General features: G+C 44.6%; 1 protein-coding gene across 1 annotated transcript in view; it reads right to left on the bottom strand.

Moving 5' to 3' along the window:
• The window catches only part of LOC143989013 (allurin-like), an 80,190-nt gene that overhangs the window by 29,215 nt on the left and 30,385 nt on the right, over positions 1–20,590 (bottom strand). The window contains exons 5-6 of the mRNA XM_077489009.1: positions 15,189–15,279; positions 10,394–10,548 (exon numbers count right to left, since the gene is read on the bottom strand). Coding sequence (XP_077345135.1) covers positions 10,394–10,548; positions 15,189–15,279 — 246 coding nt within the window. The remainder of the gene's footprint in view (positions 1–10,393; positions 10,549–15,188; positions 15,280–20,590) is intronic.

Raw genomic sequence — 20,590 nt, forward strand, 5'->3', positions numbered from 1 at the left:
GCTTGGCCCCTTAATTTAGGGTGACCAGACATCCCCGGTTTTTGGGGACAGTCCCCGGATTGAGGACACTGTCCCCGAACCAAGTCTGTCCCTGGTTTTGTCCCCGGATTGCATTTGAACAGGGGCTGGGGCAATTTCAAAGACAGTCAATGCAGAATTAAAATAAAAAATCTGAATTACACCCCCCCCCCCCACTCTGCCACTCCTACTAGCTTAAGGGGTGGAGTGTATTTTTTTCATTATCTGTGCCCCTTTCTGATGATCATGTGCTGGTCAGAGCGGAGAGGATATTTCTTCAGTTTTGGGTGCATGCCCATTCTGCTCCTGCTCGCATGTTCTTCTGCCTTGGCTCAAGTCCCGGCCAGCCAACTGCCCATCTCCTTGCCTTCCCTGGCCGAGTGATCTTCCTCCGCTCCCCATCCAGTAGTAGCCGGGGCCCAGACAGTAAGACTTGACAGGCTCTGAGGTGGACGGCGGTGGTGGTGGGCAGAGAGTCGCTAATTGCTGCCATTACTAGGGAAAAAAAATATATGTCCCTGGATTTCATTTAAAAAAATCTGGTCACCTTACCGTTCCAGTGAAGGGAACTCTTAAGGTGTCAGCAGTTCATGCTCCCAACTTTGTGGGAACAGTTTGGGAATGACCACTTCCTGTTCCAACATGACTGCACACCAGTGCAAAAAGCAAGGTCTATAAAGACACGGATGAGTGAGTTTGGGGTGGAGAAACTTGACTGGCCTGCACAGAGTCCTGACCTCAACCCGGTAGAACACCTTTGGGATGAATTAAAGCAAGGTCTGTGAGCCAGGCCTTCTAGTCCAACATCAGTGCCTGACCTCACAAATGCGCTTCTAGAAGAATGGTCAAACATTCCCAAATACATACTCCAAACCTTCCCATAAGAGTTGAAGCTGTTATTGATACAAGTGGGACTCAATATTCAATAGTTCATGTGCATCTAAGGCAGGTGTCCCTATACTTTTGGCATTAAGTGTATGTAACTGTGCAATAAAAAAAACATACCATGAGTTCAGTTGGGTTACCTAGGCTCTGGAAAAGGGTCCACTGCCTGGAGCTTGAATCACATTTTTCAGAAAAGCATCAGACAAGCCAAAAGGCATAAAACAAGAATTACACCATTCGATGACTGGCACAGTACAACCTACCATCAAAATGTCTGCCCTAACCATAAGTTCTATCTCTGTTCTCAATAACCAAAGGCCCCATGGGACAAATAAAATAGCACCCTTCAACTGCCAGCAAGGCAACACCTGCCAACAAAGCTGCAACAATGTACGAGTATCCACCTTCATTCAATCAGGAAACAAAAAAAAAAAAAACAGTGATTGTGCATGTAGCGTCCTGTGGTTTAGTCAGGGAGCTCCTCACCAAATTCCTTGTCAGGAAAATAGCTATGCAGTTAATTGAAAGAGATCTATTGATTTCTCTTTAAGTCTGGCCTTGTTGCACTTTTCTCTTCTACCACTAGGTGGCCGGGAACTTGGTGGTACTAGATATGAGGAGGGCCACCCAAGGTCAGGTTATGGGTATATGGGGTATCTCAGCCAATGAGCAGGGGTTTTATTGAATCCCTTGGCATGCTGGGAGAACCTATATATTTGGGTGAGGTAAGGTGATCTATGTTCTGTGTGTAGCGCTGACATCCTTGCTAATTGATGTGGTTATGTATACTTTAATGTAAGGTTAATGGAGATTACTGTGGTTCCGTACCAGAGCCATCTAGTGACCAAATATGGGTAACACACCTGTATATTATTACCTGAGAGCAACCTAAAGACTTGTCCAGGAAGTGACTGTTGTTTTGATTCAGAAGGTTGACCTTGTTACCCAGGAGTCTGTGTGACCTACCCAAGAACACTCTCTTACGCAGTGCATGCTGGGACGGGGATAAAAAGGACTGGAGCAGCCATCTTAGGTCTCTTGGGATCACATTGCCTGACTGTGTGGATCTGTGGGGAGGCTTCTCGGAGACAGCGGCCTGTAGCCATTGCGGAACGTCAGCTTGTTCGGGTTGTGAAGTGATCTGACAGGGCCAGAGAGATGGAGACCCGATAGAGAAGATCCAGGGACACTCAGTGGAGATTTGGAGAACCGGATTCATTCAGTGGAACGATACAGAGCATCTGGCCCAGCTGATTGGGAGGCAAGCCACAGTCACCGGACTAAAATGATCACGCAAAACTCCGATCCAGTTGGTGAGAGGGTTACAGCCCACCGTTTGTTAAATTTTGTACAAAGTTAGACTTACATACAGGCCTCGCTGGAATTTGTGGTTCCACAGAGGAGTAGCAGAGCAACTGACACTGAACAGGATTGAGGCCTATCTACCTTGGCGCCTCAAGCGTTGTAGATAAGTTATTGGAGTTATACCAGGAGCACTTCAGATTAACCCTCCACAGACTTTTGGATTACAAATAACAAAGGAGTGACTTTTATCTAGCGAAGAAAGAAGACCCCGGATAAAGTACTTTAAGTGAGATCTCACGTTTAGCCTTTAAAGTAGGGGGGGGATACCAGGTCTATATATATATATATATATATATATATATATATATATATACAGGTAATATTGTTTTTATATTGAAATATATTGTGCTGTCGTCCTACGTTGGGATGACAGCACAATTTCTGTAACCACCTGTCTAAATATTTTGCAGTAAACAATATTTCTGGTTAAGTATCCAGTTGTGTTGCGTACTGTTTTTTCCCCACCATGTGGAGCCAGTGGATCCTGAGGGTATAATACAGGTACTTTGCATTGTCTTATATTGTACTGTATTACATTGCACCACAGCTGTTTCAAGGGGATTGAGTCAAGTTAGTGGGGTTTCTCGGTAGAGTGCAGGCCCAATTAAAACAACCAGCTCCTTAGGGGGTCAGTGCTACACGTGGGGGCTCGTCCGGGATACTGTTCTCTACTAGCAAGCCTGTCCCTTGGTACTAGCATGGATCCTGTCAAAGCGGTCCAATGGTGCGAAGCAGAAGTGACACGCTCACAAGTGAGCGTGGCCATCGAACTTCCAGGAAGTGACTGGGGAGAGAAACAGGTCAAAGAGGTGGTACAAGCATTGTCCCCAGACAAAAAGGCTTATGTGGTCGCAGTGAAAACAGACCATTGCACCGGTTGCACCTATGCACTGATAGAGTGGGGACAGGACATCCCTGAAAGCTTCCATGGTGCCAGCATAAAATTGTCTGAAAGGACAGAACTCCTACTGACACACCCAATCAAACAAAAAGGGGACTCTCCCAGTCAGAAGCAGTTGGAACCATTAGATAGGAAAGCCGGGACTTCTGATAAATCACAGGCGGAACAACAGTTGGCAGTTCTAAAGCGACAGTATCGTGATATACAAGAGAGGTTGCAGGAGACCTCCAGACTGATGGCCGAACGCATCAGTGGGATACGTGCCTCTCTGGACGATCAGACAGATGACGAGGTGATGTCTAACCCTGTGAAGACACAGAAAAGTTGCGCTCCGAGTCGCTTGCAGGAAGTAACTATCCGGAAAGCATCCGCATTGATGGCCAGATAGGAGAGAAATGGCAGAAGGACAAACTGTCTTACACCAGCCTCCAACACCAAGTAGAGTTGGGGTTACAGAAAGGATATCTGAAATTCGAAATTAGAGAGGCTGTAATCCATGCCATCAGCCCAGGTTCGAGTGTCAGGGACATGTTGGAGAAAAAGACTGGAATGGCCCTGAACCAGTTAATGAGGATACTGAAAAGTTACTATGAGGAGGAAGACACCGCTGAACTGTATCATAGACTGATGAAGAGTATAGGATAGTAAAGAGACTCCTCAAAACTTTCTATTCTGGGCTATTGAGCTCAAGGACCACCTGCTGTCTGTAAGTCAGGAAGAAGGAATTGGAGAACACTTTAGAACTGAGCTAATTCAGAGGAAATTTCAGAGATCTGTGACTAAAGGATTGAGGAGTGATAATATCAAGATGGCTCTGAAGCAGTATTTGGAAGACCCCTCTACTCCAGATGAGGTACTCATCGAGAAGGTGAATGAAGCAGACAAGATGGAGATTGAGAGGGATCAAAAACAGAGGAAACTTCAATCCCCTAGCACCTCAAGTGCTAAATTGCAGCAGGTAGATGTCCCCTCAGACACCTGGGAACTCAGTGTACTGACAGCAGGCACTGAACAAGGATCATGGCTTTCGTCTACTCACCACTTTTCCACAAGTCAGACTGGGCTGGAGAAGTTGCTCCAGACCCAGAAAGAAATACTAGAGATGATGATGATGTTGATGACTCGGTTGGCGAGCCCACAGACAGAAGAAGTCTCGTCACAAAAGACTCTGGAGACCTCTAACCTTCCTACGAAACCAGTACAGAGAATCTGTTTTAAATGTGGAGGAGTAGGACATTTCAGGTGAGTGTGCCCAAGTCCAGTAGCTGAGGCAAAGTTCAAGCAGCCGGCGGAAAACTTCAGAGGGCCCCAGTGAAGGAGTCAACTGGGCGCCCGGTTGCTGTAATTAAATCCACACTGACTCCCACGCCTCAAATCTCAGGGGGTACAGAGAAGCAATGGCGGAAGAGAAAGAGACCCCCAAAACCTAGGGTGAAAATACAGGCCACCAAGCAGGCCAAAGGTACCACATTCAGTGGGATACCCCCCAAGCTGATGGGACCCTCCCTGATTGTCCCCATTCAAGTTGAGGGGATCTATACAAAAGCTCTGCTGGATACTGGAGCCCAAGTGACCTTATTATACAGGGACTTCTACGACCGACATCTCAAGCACCTGCCGCTACAGAAATTGGAGGAACTGGAAATATTGGGGTTAGGCACTCAGAACTTTCCATATGATGATTACCTGTCGGTCAGACTCACGTTCGACCCAAGTACAGCAGGAGAAGCTGAGATGTTTGACACCTTGGTCGTAGTGTGCCCTCGCCCCCCCGGGGCCGACAAAAGTTCCCTTATTATTGGGGCAAATACCAACTTGGTAAGAAGGCTTGTCACATCGCTGGTACTCCAGAAGGGACCCCCCCTACTAAAACACATCGGATGTTGGTCCAGACATACCGAGATCTAAAGCAGGAAGAGGAGGCTCCTGAAGAGGGAGTGGGAAAAATCTGGCTCTTGAATAGGGGAAAGAAATGGGTCCAGTCCGGTGAAGTAGTCTGCCTATGGGCCCTTGTCAAGTTGAGTTGGAAGAAGCCAGGTCCTTTCGTTGTCCTTGAGAATACAAGTTGGGAAGTCAAGAAGGGGCTAGAGCTTATCCTAGAGGTGTTGCCCACCAGGACATTGAAGAGGACTCATGGCAGGGTCTCAGTCACTGTCCGTCAAGAAGGGGCTAGAGCTTATCCCAGAGGTGTTGCCCACCAGGACATTGAAGAGGACTCACGGCAGGGTCTCAGTCACTGTCCGTAACATAGAAGCTGTGCCACTAAGGGTGCCATCCAGATTACTGTTGGGGCAGGTTAGTCCAGCAACCCCAGTCTCAGCATGTAGATTGAAGGAAGGATCAGCAGCAGAAATTCCCCAAGAAGAGTTCTGTGCCAAGAACACACCACTTACTCCTGCCTGGAGGGAAAGAGCTAAGGCCCAACTTCTAAAATGGAGAGACGCTTTCTCCAAAAGTGAGTTTGATGTGGGATTAGCTAAGAGTGCCACCCATCGAGTTTGGCTAGAGGAGGACAAGCCTTTTAGTAAAGGGTCAGGTGAATCCCATTGTGAGATATGGAAGATCTGAGAGAGCAATCGGCTGAACTCAAGAGAACGGGCATTATCCAGGAGTCCAGGAGTCCTTATGCCTCCCCAATAGTAGTGGTGAGAAAGAAGAATGGGTCTCTACACCTATGCATTGATTATAGGACTCTGAACCAGAGGACTATTCCTGACCAGTACACCACACCTTGGATAGAGGATGCTGTACAGGGCTTATCGGGGGCCAAGTGGTTCAGTGTGCTGGATTTGAAGAGTGGATAATATCAGATTCCCATGTGCCCCGAAGATCGAGAGAAGACTGCTTTCATTACCCCAGTGTTTTTTTTTTAGTTCAATCGGATGCCACAAGGACTGTCTGGGGCCCCAGCAACTTTCCAAAGGTTGATGGAAAAAACAGTGGGTGACATGAACCTAATAGAAGTACTGGTCTACCTGGATGACATAATAGTGTTCGAAAGAACGTTGGAAGAACATAAAGAACGCCTGGAAAAGGTCCTGAAGAGACTTCATGAGGAAGGCCTGAAGCTCTCTATGGAGAAATGCCAGTTCTATCAGACCTCAGTGAATTACCTGGGACACATTGTGTCTGAAGAGGGAGTAGCGGCTGATCCCAAGAAGTTGGAAGCTGTAACATCTTGGCCCAGGCCCACCAACGTAACTGAACTCAGGTCATTTCTAGGGTTTTGCTCCTACTATAGAAGGTTCGTGGACGGGTTTGCAAAAATAGCCCACCCACTCACTGAGCTTCTAAAGAATCAAGAAGAGGCTAGTGAAAACCCAGATCAGTTGGGAAAGCCAAAAGAAGGGGCGAGAAAAAAAAAGAGTCCATTTAGGATCAGTGGACTCCAGAGTCCATGTGAGGAAGCCTTCCACTGCTCCAGTCTTGGCCTAAGACGACCCTACCAAGCTTTACGAACTACATGTGGATGCCAGTCAAGACGGACTGGGAGGAATGCTCTATCAAGAGCATGGATGGCACCTGTGACCCATTGCCTATGTGAGCAGAAGTTTGATTCCTGCTGAAAAAAACTACCCAACTCACAAGCTTAAATTTCTGGCTCTGAAGTGGGCAGTTGTAGACAAGCTGAAAGACTACCTGTACGGGGCTGAATTCTTAGTGATGACGGACAATAACCCCCTCACTTACTTGCTTACCACTGTGAAGCTGGACGCCACTGGTCACAGGTGGCTAGCTGCTCTTTCGGCATTTACCTTCAGCCTGAAGTACAGACCAGGAGTTGGTAACCGAGATGCGGGTGCTCTGTCCAGAAGGACCCACGACCCTCAGAATCCCTCAGAAGACTGGACTCATCTTACTTCAGAAGGGGTAAGAGCCCTGTGTGAAGGGATGAGTCAATATGGAAAAGGTGAGGCCAGAGCCGAAAAAATAGGAGTGTCCTCAGTGAGAGTCCCCAGGTGCTATTGCAATGTCTCCCAAGTTGTGCAAGAAGTTCTTCCCAAACTATCCAGAAAGGATCTCAGGAGAGATCAAGAGGAAGACCCACTGTGCGGAATGGTTCTGAAGGCATTAGAACATCAACAGTATGATGTACTGAAGAAGAGCCCCAGTAAGGAAGCCCGGCTGTTATTGAAGGAATGGGATCGGTTGTAATTGCAACAGGGGCTGGTCTACCGTAGGGGCCCCTCCGATGATCCAGAAGAGAAATAGCAGCTGTTCTTGCCGGAAAAGCACAAAGTGAGGGTACTGATTGCCCTACGCGACCACCATGGCCATTTGGGAGCCGAAAGGACTCTTTAATTAGTGCAGGACAGATTCTACTGGCCCTACATGAGGAAAGAAGTGGAGAGTTACTGTCATTTCTGCCTCAGGTGCATACAACAGAAGACATTGCCTCAGTAGGCTGCCCCAATGGGCTCATCTGGAGAGTCAGGGCCCAATGGACCTGGTTTGCATAGAATTTCTCTGTCTAGAATCCAACCTAAGTGGGCAAGGGGACATCTTAGTGGTGACAGATCACTTCACCCGCTATGCCCAGGCATTTGCCACTAGAGACCAGCAAGCAACCACAGTGGCAAAGACTCTCGTTGAAAAGTTCTTTGTCCATTATGGCTTACCTCAAAGGATACATTCAGACCAAGGGAGAGACTTCGAGAGCAGATTAATTAAAAGACTACTGGATTTACTAGGCATACAGAAGTCCAGGACTACTCCTTAACACCCACAAGGGGACCTTCTGCCAGAAAGGTACAACACGACCCTCCTGAATATGCTGGGAACATTAACTGCGGAGCAGAAACCCCACTGGAGTAGACACATTACTGCGCTGGTCCATGCCTACAATAGCACCAACAGTGTAACCACTGGGTATTCAAACTACTGATAAATGTTTGGCCGTGAAGCCCGATTACCAGTGGATCTAGCTTTTGGAACCTCCTTGGATCACTTCTCAGAGACCTCCCATAGAGGATATGTGGATAGGCTGAGGAGGAACTTAAAAATTGCTTACGAGCAGGCCAAAGCCACATCGAGCTCAAGGAAAAACAGGAACAAGAGGAACTTTTACTTGAAGGTGAGAGTCCAAGATCTTCAGCCAGGTGATCGGGTTTTGCTAAGGAATCTAGGCATCCCAGGCAAGCATAAGCTGGCTGATCGCTGGAGATCGCAGCCCCATGTTGTGTGTAGGAAACTTCCAGGGCTCCCAGTGTATGAAATTAAGCCAGAAGGAAACACTGGACCAGTGAAGACCTGGCACTGGAATCACCTCTTGCCTCTCACTGAGGCAGTTAGGATAAGTACAGAGGAGGAACTCCCATCCTCATCCACCGATGTGGGACCAACAACCAGATCTCAGCTTGCTCCCTCTGCTGGTGAAGATGAGGAAATAGAGAAGAGTTGGCTGTGGCCTACAGAAACGTCAGAAGTAGATGCTGATGACTTTTCGGAGGTGGATGAAGATAATAATGGAACTCTCAGAGCAGAGGCCCCAGAATTTGTACGGGTAACTTATTCTACAGAAGAATTCAGTACTCTTAGTAACCCCCCACCTGCAGACACTGAAAGAGGGGTAGAAGATACCTGTCAGAAAGAAATGGATACCCTGAAAGTGCAAAGAGCAAAGAGAGACATTCGCCCACCCCACAGACTGACCTACGATACATTGGGCGAATGCTCTGAAGCATCCCAGTTTGTCAGCAAAAGAAACTGTCTGGTCCCTCTGCTATTGATTCAGTAGGGGGCAGCCCCACCTCACCCCTTGGCACATCTGTACCAGATATGGTAGTATCAGCTGTGAGTGCACAGAATAGCTCTGCATCATATGATAACTGGTGGGAAGCTCCTCTGTCTGTATTATATGACCGCATAGACGCTAAGATACAGGGTAGAGCCAGTAATTTGAGCCTCTTTGGGGACCAAAGAGATAAAGTAGGGGGAGTGTGTAGCACTGACATCCTTGCTTATTGATGTGGTTATGTATACTTTAATGTAAGGTTAATGGATATTACTGTGGTTTCGTACCAGAGCCATCTAGTGACCAAATATGGGTAACGCACCTGTATATTATTACCTGAGAACAACCTAAAGACTTGGACAAGAAGTGACTGTTGTTTTGATTGAGAAGATTGACCTTGTTACCCAGGAGTCTGTGTGACCTACCCAAGAACACTCCCTTACGCAGTGCATGCTGGGTAGGGGATAAAAAGGACCACAGCGGCCATCTTAGGTCTCCTGGGATCACGTTGCCTGCCTGTGTGGATCTGTGGGGAGGCTTCCCGGAGACAGCGGCCTGTAGCCATAGCGGAGCGTCAGCCTGTTCGGTTGTGAAGTGACCTGACGGAGCCGGAGAGACAGAGACCGGATACAGAAGGTCCAGAGACACTCAACGGAGAATGGGAGAACCGGATTCATTCAGCGGAGCAATACAGAGCGTCTGGCCAAGCTGACTGGGAGGCAAGCCACAGACACCGGACTAAAGTGATCACGCGGAACTCCAATCCAGTTGGTGAGAGGGTTATGGCCCACCGTTTGTTAACTTTTGCATGCAGTTAGACTCACATACAGGCCTCGCTGGAATCTGTGGTTCCACAGAGGAGTAGCAGAGCAACTGACACTGAGCAGGCTTGAGGCCTATCTACCGTGGCGCCTCAAGCTTTGTAGATAAGTTATTGGAGTTACACCAGGAGCACTTCAGCTTAACCCTCCACAGACGTTTGGATTACAAATAACAAAAGAGTGACTTTTAGCTAGCAAAGAAAGAAGACCCCAGATAAAGTACTTTAAGTGAGATCTCACGTTTAGCCTTTAAAGAAAGGGGAGCTCCCAGGTATATATATATATATATATATATATATATATATATATATATATATATATATATATATATATATATATATATATATATATATATATATTATAAATATACAGTTAATATTGTTTTTATATTGAAATATATTGTGCTGTGATCCTACGTTGGGATGACAAAAACATCCCAAAACAATCAGTAGATCCAAAGATACGTGCAACCAAAGTATGTTGTAAATTATTTTCATGTAAAAGCAAAGCTCAGCTTTTACAAGATTTGCACATTTTCTGTATTTTGGATCTCCTCTTGTTTTTATCACACCTCTCAGGTTGAAGTGCTCAGGTTTACATAAAGAGGAAGTAATGATCTTTGCAGTTATTTGCTTTTAGATGCAATAACATTTGATGCTTTGTAATTACCTGAGTATAGTGTCCAGTTACATCATCTTCTGTTTTAGCTCCATGTCCATAAATAAATTCTTTGTTTTCACTGAACCAATCATCAACTGCGTCTTTCCATGGATCCTTAGCCGATGAGAAATAGAGGTTTTCCCCACAAGTAGTGACAAATGGCTCTAACAAAAAAATAAATAAATAAATATACAAAATACATGTTAAAACACCAAAAAAATCCTTTATAATACTGCAGCAGCGCTTCTTATCCACTGTCCAATGTGAATATAAATTTTAATAAAAAACAAACTGGTAGGAAAAACACGTCTTTTGCTGTGCTGAAAAGCTTCCACCAAGGATCACCTCGTGCGATGTAATCTCCCCTTTGGGGATGCACTCACCAGACAGCAAATAATTCCACGCCTTAAGAGAATGGTAATTCCAACTTTCACCAGCTCCTCTCCTACCATCCACCAGATGTCAGTGTAATGTTTCAAAGAGCTCCAGGTTAGATGGTTCTTCTGACAGAATTCCGTTCGAGCTTGCATACACGCGGTCACACAAAAGTTTGTTGAACTTTTGACCATCAAGATCGCAGTGACATGCAACATTATGACGAGCCGAGAAAATTAAGTTCAATGCTTCCGAGCATGTATCAAATTGTTTCCGGGCATGCGTAGGAATTTTGCGCGTCGGAATTGCTACAGTTGATCGGAATTTCCAATCAAAACTTTTTCCGACCGAAAAATTTAGAATCTGCTCTCAATCTTTTGCTGGCGGGAATTCATCCAGCAAAAGTCCCATGAAGCATACACACCATTGCATTTTCCGACCAAAAGCTCTCATCGGTCTTTTGCTGGCGGAATTTCCGATTATGTGTACGGGGCATACAAGTGCAAAGTGAACTTGAAATTTCCCTGAAAGTGCACTTGGAAGTGCAGTCACTGTAGATCGGAGGGGGACATGCAATTAAAATAAAAAAAAAACTGCATTTTTGTTTGTACATGATTGAGTAATAAAATCAGCAGAGCTTCCCCTCACTTGCCTGCCAAGGGAATTCTGACATTTCTCTCCTACATGTAAAAATCATAATTTTCTTTCCTAGAAAATTACATAGAACCCCCAAACATTATACCGTATTTGCCGGTGTATAAGGCGACCTGGCCTCTAAGACGACCCCCTAATCTTACAGGACAAAAAACGCTTTTAAAACTGTACTTACTATATAAGACAAACCGGCTTTCGAGGCTTACGAGGCTTCATATTTCTTCCTTCTTCCTGCTTTTGCTGGAGCCAATCACGGAGAGCGATGTATTCTATTAATGAATACAAAGCCTGCTTGGATTGGCAGAGGCTGTAAACATCATCAGCCCGTGCCTCTCTGACTCTCAAAGCCAATGAATGAATGAATGAATGAAATACTTGTATAGCGCACAATGCGAACTGAATCGCCTCTAGGCACTGTGGCGAGCTTTGATCATCTGCTAAAAGAGGAAGGTCTTGAGTTATTTCCTAAATGCCAGGTGATTTTCCAATCCAAGCAGGCTACTCTAGAGGTTGTTACTCCAATCCGAGCAGGCTCTGTATTCATTTGAACACATCGCTCACCAGGATTGGCTCAGCGGTATATACTGTGTGTAGCCGAAGCTACATACAGTATTAACGAACACCAAGCAGGCATCCGAGGGGCTGACCCGACGTATAAGATGACCCCTGCTTTTTGGACAGTTTTTTTACATGTAAAAGGTCGTCTTATATGCCGGAAAATACGGTACATTTTTTTTTAGCAGAGACCCAAGAGAATAAAATGGCTGTCATTGCAACATTTTATCTTGCAAAGTATTTGTGCAGCAATTTTTCAAACACTTTTTTTTTAGAAAAAAAAAACTGTTTCATGCATTAAAAAGAAGAAAAACAGTAAAGTTTGACTTTTTTTTTTGCATAATGTGAAAGATGATGTTATGCCGAGTAAATACCTAACATGTCACGCTTCAAAATTGCACACGCTCGTGGAATGGGGACAAATTTCGGTACTTAAAAATCCCCAAATATCCCAATTTTTTATGGTTACATTTTTTGAGTTACAGAAGAGGACCAGGGCTAGAATTATTTCTGTTGTTCTAACGTTCGCGGTGATACCTCATATGTGTGGTTTGAACACTGTTTACAAATGTGGGTGTGACTTACGTACGCATTCACTTCTGCGTGTGAGCACACAGGGAAGGGGCACGTTACATTTTTTTTATTTTATTATTGTTAATTTTACTTTTATTTTCTAGTTTGACACTTTTTATTTTTGTAAACATCCCTTGTGTAGCACTCACCCCCGAAGGAGCTGCTGATTTTATTGGGCTTACCGTTACCTTCTTGATCTCGTCTCTGTCTAGGGTTTTCCATGATAGATAGCCCAAAGAAATGCAGAAACTGACACTCGAACTTCTTTTGGGTTATTTATTTGAAATAGAAACAGAATCTCTCAGTTTTGGGTAGAGGGTTAAGAGGAAGTTGAGGTACTTTGGACTGTCAAAAATGGAAAGTCTTTGTAGAAGGAATCCAGAGAATAACCGTTTCACAGCTGGATTTCCACAACCCCTGAATAGACCTCCTCTCACTAGGCCTAGCAGCCGGTAGGGTGTTAAGTAAAGTCTCTGCCACAGACTGGAGCGTAGAATACTTGAGAAAAAGTCTCTGCCACAGACTTGAGCGTAGAATACTTGAGAAAAAGTCTCTGCCACAGACTTGAGCGTAACTGAGGGACATAGACAAATTTATAGAGCACAGTATGAGTGTGGATCCATGGAGTGTCCTTCAACTGAGCCTCCAGGCTCCTTCAGAGAAGCCAGCCTTGTGCATAGCCTTCTCCTGAAGAGTCCTCCCCTGGATGCTTCTCCAGTTGTTGGGCCTCTCCTTAGATGAGACGGCACCGGACCACCCTTGAATCACCAGGTCTTGACAGCCATTCAGGCCTGTCCCTGCAGTTGCTTCGCCTCGGGCTATCCAGCCCCGAGACTTTGAAATGTATGGAACCGCACCCCAGGCATGAGGGTCATGGAGGCTAGTCAGGAGGACCAGAACCAGACAGAAAAATCCTCTGACACAGAACCCCATAACACGAGATGTCAGCACCTTAAATACCACCTCCCAGAATGCACAGCAGGAGAACACTCCCACTGGGCTGGTTCAGAGAAAACATGGCATTCAATACACCCAGCTAAACTGTGTTCTATCACTTGCCGGTGGTGACAGCGACACCTGTGGCCAAGGAGAACCCAGTGCAACCCAGCTGGACTGGTACTGAAATCATAATTTAGTAAAATTAGCCCTAAAACCCAACTGTGGTTTCAGGAATATCAACTTTCAAAAACATATAGTGCATGCTCGTCAGGAGCCAGCGCTACACTTGTAATAAGAATAAGCTTGAAAGGTCCTCTTTACAGTGAGATCTGGGATCTATAAGTCCCTGCATGTCACCTCTAGGCTGGGAAGCCTGAAATAAAAAATAAAATAAAAAAATGGTGGTGCCATTTTTTCAATGCAGAGGCTGGACGAATTATCATAGAGACTCCGGGGAACATCTGGTCCGCCAGAAATCTCTCTCGTCAGCATCCAGTCCCAGCTGTTCCCTTCTCTGACTAACCGACGGCAGGGGTGAATCAGTATAAGCACCGGAGGGCGGCAGGAGGGGGGTGGTCCCCTCTCGCTGCCCATAAGAATGATCAAGTGGCTGAATAGCCGCTATTATCATTCTTATGGTGTAGGGAATCGCATTATGAGGTTACTGGATTTCTACCAGGATTAAAAGATATTTTCTGTTCTTGCAAAAAATACATAAAAGAAAAAAAGCTAATATGCTTTAAACTGTTATGCCCTGTACACACAATTGGATTTTCTGACAACAAAACCGTGGATTTTTCCGAAGGATGTTGGCTCAAACTGGTCTTGCATACACACCTTCACACAAATGTTGTTGGAAATTCCAAACATCAAGAACGCAGTGACGTTAAAGACATATGACGCAACTATAAAAAAGGAAGTTCATTAGCCAGTGCGGCCCCTTCTGCTTGATTCTGAGCATGCGTGGACTTTTATATACACGATCAGACTTTCCTTTGTTGTCGGAAAATTAGAGAACCTGCTCTCAAACATTTGTGTGCGGAGATTCCGACAGCAAATGTTCGATGGAGCATACACACGGTCGGACTTTCCGATAACAAGCTCACATCGAACATTTCCCTTCGGAAATTCTGATCATTACTAAAACCAGGAGCCTGCATTAACCATATCTGGTTCCCTATCTGGTCCCTCACAGAACACGGAAATGCAATTATTATAGTAAACAGTCTATAATTATAAATAATTATAGTAACAGTCTATAATTCTGCCTTTAGAACCACTTTAAAGCTTGTGGGAGAAGTTTTCATTCTCCTCTGACTGTCCTATGAGGCCGCATGACCCCTGACTATGTCTGCGCTGTGCTGATTGGCCCTGTGCTGATCACATGCACCACCCCAAAAAAAAAAACTCTCTAGCAAAACACACCAAACTGAGCATGTGCAGAGTCCCTCCAAGGCTCATGGATTGGGGACTGTGGAAGAAGGGGAGGATCAGAGAATACAAGATTAAACAGCTTTTTTACACAATGTGGAGGATTAACCCCTTAGGTTTCACAGTGAGTATAACAAGCATGCTTTACGACATATACAGACTGATTTGACTATTGTGGCTTTAGTAACACTTTAATATATTATGTTTGTTATTTGGTTTACTGTACGCACAATTGAATTCTATATAGGTACGGTCTAATGCTCTTATTAATACTGACCTTGTATTATGCGTTTGGATGGATGACTGTGCTTTTGAAGGCACATATCTGCAACATCTTGAGCATTTTTGGCAGCGTCGTCATTCCAAATCTAATTGCAATACAAATACATGAGTTTCAGCTAAAAATCTGACTAATTCAAAGCAATCTTAAATTTAGCTGATTTTTTTAAAGCCCATCTTCTAGGCAGAATATTTTATTGGCTTTTGGATAGACACGAGAAGACATATACCTTTGTCAAGTTTATATTGCTCTGAGACAATTAAAGATTAATTCCTCGATTAATCAATTCATTTTTTTTTATCAATCAAAATTCTTTTGATCGGTACTCACCTCTCTCTGATTGAACTTAACACGTACGGGTGAGGAGCTATGCATGACGTCATTGGTTACTGTCCTATGCAACTAACACGATTGTCGGCTTTACATGCTGTGTTTTTTTATCATCTTTATGTAAGTAGTTTGTGTTTGAACACAAAAATGAAATCTTATACTTAAGTGGTGAGCATTTAGATCTTTTCTCTCTACCCGTGACCTGGCATCCTTGCTGAGATCTAAGGAGATGTGAGAGAAGTGTATGGCTCGTGTTAACCCTTTTGATACCAGCTTGTATGACCACCTGTTTGCACAGGGGTCCATGCCATAAGGTGAGAGTAATTAGTTAGACCGGAGGTGGCAGGATTGTCATGCTTCTGTGAAAAAAAAATGACATACGTCAGTGCTACAGTTTGAATTTAAAACGTATTTGTGTGAATTGTGAAGTTAAGTCATGGATTGTGGAAACAAACTAGTGTCGGGTGATTGTATATAGTGTATACCACATTTACCACTGACTAATGCAGAGTTGCAATGCAAGGAGATCAGCTAAAAGTAGTTGGATCTGTATGTGCGTTATAATTAATTGAAATTAGTCAATTACCAATTTAAAAAAAATCGATTAATCGAACATGAAAATGTTAATCTGTAACAGCCCTAATATATATACAGTGGTGTGAAAAAGTGTTTGCCCCCTTCCTCATTTCCTGTTCCTTTGCATGTTTGTCACACTTAAGTGTTTCGGAACATCAAACCAATTTAAACAATAGTCAAGGACAACACAAGTAAACACAAAATGCAATTTGTAAATGAAGGTGTTTATTATTAAAGGTGAAAAAAAATCCAAACCATCATGGCCCTGTGTGAAAAAGTGATTGCCCCCTAAACCTAATAACTGGTTGGGCCACCATTAGCAGCAACAACTGCAACCAAGCGTTTGCGATAACGTGCAATGAGGCTTTTACAGCGTCCTGGAGGAATTTTGGCCCACTTATCTTTGCAGAATTGTCTTAATTCAGTTACATTAGAGGGTTTTCGAGCATGAACGGCCTTTTTAAGGTCATACCACAACATCTCAATAGGATTCAGGTCAGGACTTTGGCTAGGCCACTCCAAAGTCTTCATTTTGTTTTTCTTCAGCCATTCGGTGGTGGACTTGCTGGTGTGTTTAGGATCATTGTCCTGCTGCAGAACCCAAGTTCGTTTCAGCTTGAGTACACCAACAGATGGTCGGACATTCTCCTTCAGGATCTCTTGGTAGACAGCAGAATTCATAGTTCCTTTTATCACGGCAAGTCTTCCAGGTCCTGAAGCAGCAAAACAGCCCCAGACCATCACACTACCACCACCATATTTTACTGTTGGTATAATGTTCTTTTTATGAAATGCAGTGTTCCTTCTACGCCAGATATACTTGGACACACACCTTCCAAAGAGTTCCACTTTTGTCTCATCGGTCCACAGAATGTTGTCCCAAAAGTCTTGGGGATCATCAAGATGTGTTGTGGAGAAATTGAGACGAGCTTTGATGTTCTTTTTGCTCAGCAGTGGTTTTCTCCTTGGAACTCTGCCATGCAGGCCATTTTTGCCCAGTCTTTTCCTGATGGTGGAGGCATGAACGCTGACCTTAACTGAGGCAAGTGAGGCCTGCAGTTCCTTGGACATTGTTGTGGGGTCTTTTGTGACCTCTTGGATGAGTCGTCGCTGCGCTCTTGGGGTAATTTTGGGCGGCCGGCCACTCCTGGGAAGGTTCACCACTGTTCCATGTCTTCGCCATTTGTGGATAATGGCTCTCACTGTGGTTCGCTGGATTCCCAAAGCTTTGGAAATGACTTTATAACCCTTTTCAGACTGATAGATCTCAATTACTTTCTTTCTCAATTGTTCCTGAATTTCTTTGGGTCTCGGCATGATGTGTAGCTTTTAAGGATCTTCTGGTGGACCTTACTGTGTCAAGCAGCTCCTATTTAAGTGATGCCTTGATTGTGAACAGGTGTGGCAATAATCAGGCCTGGGTGTGGCTAGAGAAATTGAACTCAGGTGTGGACAACCACAGTTATAGTATGTTTTAACAAGGGGGGTAATCACTTTTTCACACATGGCCATGATGGTTTGGATTTTTTTTCACCTTTAATAATAAACACCTTCATTTACAAATTGCATTTTGTGTTTACTTGTGTTGTCCTTGACTATTGTTTAAATTGGTTTGATGTTCCGAAACACTTAGGTGTGACAAACATGCAAAGGAACAGGAAATGAGGAAGGGGGCAAACACTTTTTTACACCACTGTATCTATATATATATATATATATATATATATATATATATATATATATATATATATATATATATATATATATATATATATATATATATGTGTGTAGCGCTCTGCTCCTGATGAGTAGACACTATTGTTTTTATTCCAATTTAATTATCTGAAGCTGTAGTTTGGTTCAGATTAATTTCTCTAAAAGTTCTGCTTTCTGTACTAGTCCAGTTGGGTTGCCCTGATTCCCACCTGACCGTAGGTGTCACTGTCACCGTCAGTGGGTGTGGAACAGCAACAGGCTGGATGCATTGAATACCGCCTCTTGCTCAAAAATGGTTCAGTGGGTGTGGTTTCCCTGCTGTGCATTCTGGGAGAGGCTATTTAAGGTACCAAAGCCATTTTTCTGGGTTAATTTTCCGGGGGCCATGATCCCAACCCAAGGGCCCCCCTGGCCTTGGGTGTGTTGCATGGTCTTGCACCTCGGGCCGACTGGCCTGAGGCTTTGCAGCTGAGAGTGTAGGCCCAGATATGTCTTGGAGCCTACTGATCCAGGGGTGGTCCTGTGCTGTCTCGCCTGCGGGGAGAAGCCAAGGAAAGCTGAAGGATCCAGGGGAGGGCTTTTCCAATGGAGGACCGAGCGCAGGGGCTGGTGTCTCTCGAAGGGCATGGAAACTCAGTTTGAGGACGCAACCCGGATCAATAGCCTTACAGTATCACCGGATAGGCTGAATCTGGTACTGTATGGTAGTTCTTCCTAAAAACTCTCAAGAATCTCTAAGTTCAATTAACAAGTCTGTGGCAGAGACTTTGTTGTGCATCTACTCTCAAGAACCACTAAGTTTAGTTAACAAGTCTGTGGCAGAGATATTGTTTGGCATCTCATCGGCTGCTAGGTCAAGTGAGAGGGGCCTATCCGGTGACTGCCGGATCCAGTCTGTGGAGCTGTTTGCCCTCTGGATCTGACTGATACCTCTAACCTGCAATTACCAGGAGCCTGAACTCCCCCTTATCCTCTAACCCTCTATTGAAGGACTGTGTCTTGTGTCTTTCCTTGGTGTTACTCCTAAATAAATCTTCAAAAAGCCCCATGTGTCTGATATATCTTCATTTGGGCTACTTTCCACGGGACCTCCCTAAGATGAAGAGGCGATCAGAAGAGGTAACGGTAAGCCTGAATAAAACCAGTAGCTCCTTCGGGGGTTAGTGCTATATATATATGTAGTGCCCAGCACACTTAGGTGGGTGCTAAATAGTTTTAGATAAGGTAAGTGTTAGGTAAATTTATCCAGGGCCTTACACTTTTAGGCCTGGTTGTTTGTTTTGGGAGAGGGGAGTGACAGAGTAGAGGGGGGTGTGGCCACCTACACTCTGACCCTGAAAGACCTCCCTTACCTTCCCTTGCCTTGCAGAGGCAGGACTCGCATATAAGCTGGGGGTCACATGCTTCCTGGGTGGATGGAAAAGTCTGGAGCAGAGAAGGAGCAGAGAAGGAGCAGAAATGTAGCTATCAAGGAGCAGACTTGAAGGCCTGGGGGTTCAGAGACCCCAGCGCTGGATAGCAGGAAGGGGCTTGAAGGGCTGAGGGTTCAGAGACCTCAGCGCCGGATAGTCATTACCACCGCCACAATGTAATCTGCAGGAGTGGACCAGGCATCCCAGCTTAGGATGTATCTGACCATGCGGAGCGGGACGTAGCTGTAAAGAGGACGGAGTAAACTGGGATCGAACTTCTGTGGCAAACATGGACTGTCAATGGGAGAGAGCAAAGGGAGTGCAACCCAGCAGTGCATATCCATCCAGGACACTTTCCTGAACTGACGCCGGGAGGATTGCAGGAGGCAAGATAGGCAGGTGAGGCCTGGGGCTTCCAGCATCCATATACTGCAATGTCTTTCAGAGGGGCATTGGTGAGTTCACTATAGGAAAGGACATGGGAACAGAAATAGTAACGAAAGTGTTAGAGGCAACTCATATCCTCTAAAAGCAATGTAACATCCTTCAAGCAAGAAATAAAAGTTTTTAAACGTTATCGTGGATTGTCTACTGTCTATTGGAATTCGTGCAGGGGTGGAACAGCGGAGCAAGTTAGCAGAAAGGTATGAACACACCCAGCAGCTCCCAAGGGAGTAGTGCGCTACACATATATATATATATATATATATATATATATATAATATTTATATTTAGATATATCTCAAAATTACAAAATCTGAGCTGACTTAGCCCACGTTCACATTGAATGCGGCTTTGAAATTGCGATATCATGCACAGATGTCAAAGCAAGTCACACATGTAATCACCAAAAATAGTGCAGGAACCTTTTTCATAATCACTGCGACATGAAATGGGGTGCAATTTAGAACTGACAAGTCACATGACAAATGCCACTGGTGTCAGTGTGGGCTATTAGTCTTTAAAATGAAAAAACTTTCGGAATTTAATAAGAATATTTCAGTCATTTGAGTCCTTGGGTATTTACAGTGCCTTAAAAAAGTATTCACACCCCTTGAAATTTTCCACATTTAAAAGTGTAAATGTATTTTATTGGGATTTTATGTGATAGACCAACACAAGTGGCACATAATTGTGAAGTGGAAGGAAGATAATAAATGGTTTTCAAAAGTTTTTACAAATATGTGAAAAGTGTGGCGTGCATTTGTATTCAGCCCCCTGAGTCAATACTTTGTACAACCAGCTTTCGTTGCAATTACAGCTACAAGTCTTTTTGGGATGTCTCTACCAGCTTTGCACATCTAGAGAGTGACATTTCTGGCCATTCTTCTTTGCAAAATATCTCAAGCTCTGTCATATTGGATC

The sequence above is a fragment of the Lithobates pipiens genome, unplaced genomic scaffold (genome assembly GCF_037356315.1).
Source record: "Lithobates pipiens isolate NorthernLeopardFrog02 unplaced genomic scaffold, aLitPip1_a1.2 Scaffold_18, whole genome shotgun sequence".
NCBI lineage: Eukaryota > Metazoa > Chordata > Amphibia > Anura > Ranidae > Lithobates > Lithobates pipiens.